At 43.7% G+C, this 5,000-nt stretch overlaps 1 protein-coding gene across 3 annotated transcripts in view; it reads left to right on the top strand.

Annotated features, from left to right (window-relative positions):
• zgc:152904 (uncharacterized protein LOC767777 homolog) overlaps positions 1-5,000 on the top strand; it is a 230,978-nt gene that overhangs the window by 213,995 nt on the left and 11,983 nt on the right. For all 3 annotated transcript variants that reach the window (XM_048268709.1, XM_048268711.1, XM_048268710.1), the window contains exon 15: positions 4,087-4,261. In XM_048268709.1, coding sequence (XP_048124666.1) covers positions 4,087-4,261 — 175 coding nt within the window. The remainder of the gene's footprint in view (positions 1-4,086; positions 4,262-5,000) is intronic.

A 5,000-nucleotide genomic window follows, 5' to 3' on the forward strand; every position in this document is an offset into this window, starting at 1 on the left:
CACCAGAGCCAAAGCAAAACAGATCTATGGTGCTTTATCTTGTTTATATATAGTATACCAATAAGTGGCTTACTATGGCTGTACTGTAACATGAGAATAATCTGAGCATTAAATGTGGATTTGAGTGGCATGCGTGTCTCAGCTAGTTTCATATCCTCCTCTGATTAGAATGATGACAGACCTGCATCGAGATGCCAAACTCTGTGTGTTTGTGTCTGTGTCTTTGTGAGGAAATGCTTTGAAGTTGAGCACTGTGAGAAACTGAAAGGATTGATTTGGCATGCTTGCTTTGAAAAGTTACAGGAAAAATATGTTTTATGTGCCGTTCTGTTCTGCTTCCAAGCAACATGCTCATTAGGGATCCAAAACACATGAACCACCCGCCCCACACACACACACACACACACACACACACATAGACAGAGAGAGAGAGAGAGAGTGTGAGAGAGATGCACATGTGTACCCCAAAACCTACACATGAACATATACATTATGTCATAAGCTTTCACTAGCCTGAGCTGGTTTGGCATAAATAAACTGTGATCATTTATCAGTGAAACGTGAAGGTGAGAGTCAGAGAGAGAGAAAGAGAGAGAGAGAGACGGAAGGATAGATTAAAGAGGAACTCTTCCCTTTCTACTCAGCACTTATTCATTCCATCTGTCACTTCGTCTTTCCCCTCTGCCACGGTGAGCTGTGCAGAGTGATGGGCAATAATGATACTTCAGATGAAAGCTGGACAGGAGAGGTGGGCAGTGTTAATCAAAGCTTCTGAGGGCCATTGACCAGAGAAAGCACCGGCCTCCACCCTCTCAGTTCCATGCCACACCATTCACTTATTCTACTGACCGCTCTCTCAATTTCAATTCAATTCAATTCAATGAGCTTTATTGGCATGACTACATTTTACAATGAGCTTTATTGGCATGACTACATTTTACAATGTTGCCAAAGTAGTAATAGAGAGAACTACATCATAATTGCTAATTAATAGTAATAATAACAACAATTGACATGGACTATGGAGAATAATACTAATACTACTACTACTACTAATAATAATAATAATAATAATAATAATAATAATAATAAAGAGAGAAAGCTCACACACACAAACACACACACACACACTCCACCCCCAACAACCACACACACACAGTAGCAATGGAGAAATAAAAAAAAACATATTAATAGATAAAATATTCAATACAAATCGGTAAACGGTAAATGATAAACAAATAAATGTAGAGACATATCGTGGAGTTTATTTTTTTGTTTTGGCAAGTAGCCATATAATAAGCAGAATAATGTATAGAAGTACACCGGTCATTATTTGGAAAATAAGTCCCTTCAGAGCGAACCAAGACCCCTCCGGGTCGATAATGACTGTCAGGTCTATACATTATCCCTTACCTATCACTCTCTTTTTGTATATTTCCCCATTTGACTGACTCTGAATCTCAACTGAATCTCAACTGAATTACTGAAGCTAAGCAGGTGTGGGCCTGGTTAGTACTTGGATGGGAGACCTCCTTGGAAAATTAGGTTGCTGCTGGAAGTGGTGTTGGTGGGTGGCCAGTGGTGGCACTCTTCCCTCTGGCCAAAAAAGATAGTTCCCAATGCCCAAGTGCAGTGACGGGGACATTGTACTGTAGGAGATGCCGTCCTTCGAATGAGACGTTACCGAGGTCCTGACTTACTATGGCCATTAAAGATCCCATGGCACTTATCGCAAAGAGTAGGGGATTCCCCAGTGTCCTGGCTAAATTTCCAATCTGGCCCCCTAATCATCCCCCACTGTAATTGGCTCATTCAATCTGGCCCCCTAATCATCCCCCACTGTAATTGGCTCATTCACGCCCTCACTCTCCACCTCAAGCTTGTGTGTGAGCATTCTGGCGCATAATGGCTGCCGTGCATTACCCAGGTGGGTGCTACACATTGGTGGTGGTTAGTGCCCCTTTCCATGTGAAGTGCTTTGAGTGTTGAGAAAAGCGCTATATGAATGCAACGTGTTGTTCGTGTTGTTTGTCTTCCCTCTCTTTTTCTCCTCCAACCACCTCCCATTTCTGCTTCATGCTCTAAGAGTGCGTCCCGTAGCGCGTTCAGTCCCTAAGTCCCAAATTCTTTTTCAAGCTATCCCCCTAGAACGTTTTTCTCTCTCTTTGCAAACGGCACTCCCCCCGCACTCTCCATCTCAAGTCCTTTTAGCATTTAGAGAGCCCACGCGTTAGGGGGGCCATGAGAACCAGAGAGACCGCGCGCCACACCATCACACATCTGAAGCGCATTAAAAGCCCGCCATCGCACTCCGGGTCCCCGTTAAAGGCGAGATATAAAACTCGAGCGTTTGGCATTGCCGATTGATGAGGATCTCCATAAGAGGACTGCACCGTGGCGACAGAGGAAGCAAGGGCAGTTGTTAGCGTGAGCGAAAAGAAACAGCAAGGAAATTGATTTCTGACATTTTGAGGGAAATGGTGTTTTTTTTTATGTATTTATTTATCTATTTTCCAGAGGAGAGCTGTGCAAGGTCTTGCGAGAGTATAGAGCAGGGAACTGTGGGAAGGCTTTTGGGCACACCGCCTGCTTGTTTCCTGACCGAGTCTCCTCTCAGATGCTCAGACTAAAATGAGCTGCCAAAGAGATAAGCTTTGCCTCCATCTGAACAAATATGCACTGTCGTCGCACACACACCATCAGTATCATATACTTTACAATCAAATGGCTGCTTCCCAAAGCATGTGCATTCATAGAAATATGAAAAGTTAAACCTCTCTAATGCGAGGTGCAGATGTCAGAGCTAACAAACAGCAATTGCATTGTTGCAATGTTGTAATTACATCGCTTGATTGGATTTTGAATTTGATGGTCTGTTTGCATTCACACATTGTTTAATCTGGATGGGTTTTTTTCCACAAAATGATTTGGCTATATTTTGCTATATATTGTTGTGTGTGTGTGTGTGTGTGTGTGTGTGTGTGTGTGTGTGTGTGAGTGTGTGTAGGTGTAATGCCTCTTTTGAAACCAGCATTCTATGAATTTCATGAATTTTAATCTTGTTTTAGTACTGTTCATGTCTGCATATACTTGTAATCACAGTATTACCAATTGTGTCACAACTAGGGTTGGTAATGAATAATCGATGATCGATTATTTGTTTGTAAGAATTTATTCGACTAAAATTCTAAGCCTAATAAATAATCATTCTAGTCGCGCGCATTATGAGAACAGCTTTACAGCTTGTAATCTAAGTTAAAACTCAATTGTCAAATAGGCTAATTGCCGCCAGCGTTGAGCTGAAGTTTAACAGAATACAGTCATTAGACCGTGTTATTTCTTAATGTCATTATTTTCCAATGTTATTATTATTTTTATTTTTCAAAGGTCTAGGCTGTAGTCTAGTGATCAGGCAGTGATCAGGCAGTGATGCGTTTGCATAGCCTACATGTTAAAAATCCGTCGGATGCCATAATGCACTGTAATAAACTAAAGTTGACTACTAAATGACGTATTTCCTTAATAAATCTATTTATGATAAATCAGTCGTGTCATGTGCGTGTTTTGACCTTAATTTGTGTGGGGGTGATGGTGAAGGCAAATTCAAACCATGTCGATGGCTCTGAGCGGAGACAAGTGACGTCATGCTTTAGTGAATAATCGATTAATTGTTTGATAACGTTATCAATATTCGAACATTAAAATTCCTGAAAAGTCCCAACTCTAGTCACAACAATGTGTGTTTTGTGTGTGTGTGTGTGTGTGTGTGTGTGTGTGTGTGTGTGTGTTCGTGTGTAGGAGTACTGCTCCTTTGAGATCAGCATTGCTGGAATTTCATACATTTTAATATTCACTGTTGCCACATGCCACATGCCACCATGTACTTGCAATTGCACTGTAACAAATGGTGCAGTAACCATAAGTGTGTGTGTGTGTGTGTGTGTATGTGTGTGTGTGTGTGTGTGTGTGTGTGTGTGTGTGTGTGTGTGTGTGTGCGTGTGCATATATATGTGTGTGTGTGTGTGTGTGTGTGTGTGTGTGTGTGTGTGTGTGTGTGTGTTTGAATGGTCTGCGGTGTGTCCTAAGGATAAGGATGACCAGTGGATGACCAAGCTGGTCCCTGGCGTGAGCGAGTTTGCCCTGCTCCAGCCCCTGCAGTGGAACACGCGCTATAGTGTGGAGATCACCGCGCGTAACATCAAAGGCCTGTCCGAGCCCACCTACTTCACCTTCCTCATGCCCCAGAAGCCGGACATCACAGGTATGCGCTGGTCCGCTATCAGACCCAACGCAGGTAATGGGTTACTAACCAGGGCCCTCCTCTCTGTATAGTGCACATGTACAGTAGAGCATGGTGTGTGTGTGTGTGTGGTGTGTGGTGTGTGTGTGTGTGTGTGTGTGTGTGTGTGTGTGTGTGTGTGCGCGCTGGTCCGCTGTCAGACCCAACGCAGGTAATGAGTTACTAACCAGGGCCCTCCTCTCTGCATAGTGCACATGTACAGTAGAGCATGGTGTGTGTGGTGTGTGGTGTGTGGTGTGTGTGTGTGTGTGTGTGTGTGTGTGTGTGTGTGTGTGTGCGCTGGTCCGCTGTCAGACCCAACGCAGGTAATGGGTTACTAACCAGGGCCCTCCTCTCTGCATAGTGCACATGTACAGTAGAGCATGGTGTGTGTGTGGTGTGTGGTGGTGTGTGGTGTGTGTGTGTGTGTGTGTGTGTGTGTGTGTGTGTGTGTGTGTGCGCTGGTCCGCTGTCAGACCCAACGCAGGTAATGGGTTACTAACCAGGGCCCTCCTCTCTGTGGAGCATGGCTTCTGTTAAGTCACATGTCCATACTTGAAAAGTAACACAAAGTAACACAGTAACATAACATGCTTTTGGTGTGTGTGTGTGTTGTGGTGTGTGTGTGTGTGTGTGTGTGTGTGTGTGTGTGTGTGTGTGTTTGGTGTGTATGTGTGTGTGTTTGTGTGTGTGTGTGTGTGTTTGTGTGTGTGTTTGTGTG

Source organism: Alosa alosa, chromosome 17 (assembly GCF_017589495.1).
Source record: "Alosa alosa isolate M-15738 ecotype Scorff River chromosome 17, AALO_Geno_1.1, whole genome shotgun sequence".
NCBI lineage: Eukaryota > Metazoa > Chordata > Actinopteri > Clupeiformes > Clupeidae > Alosa > Alosa alosa.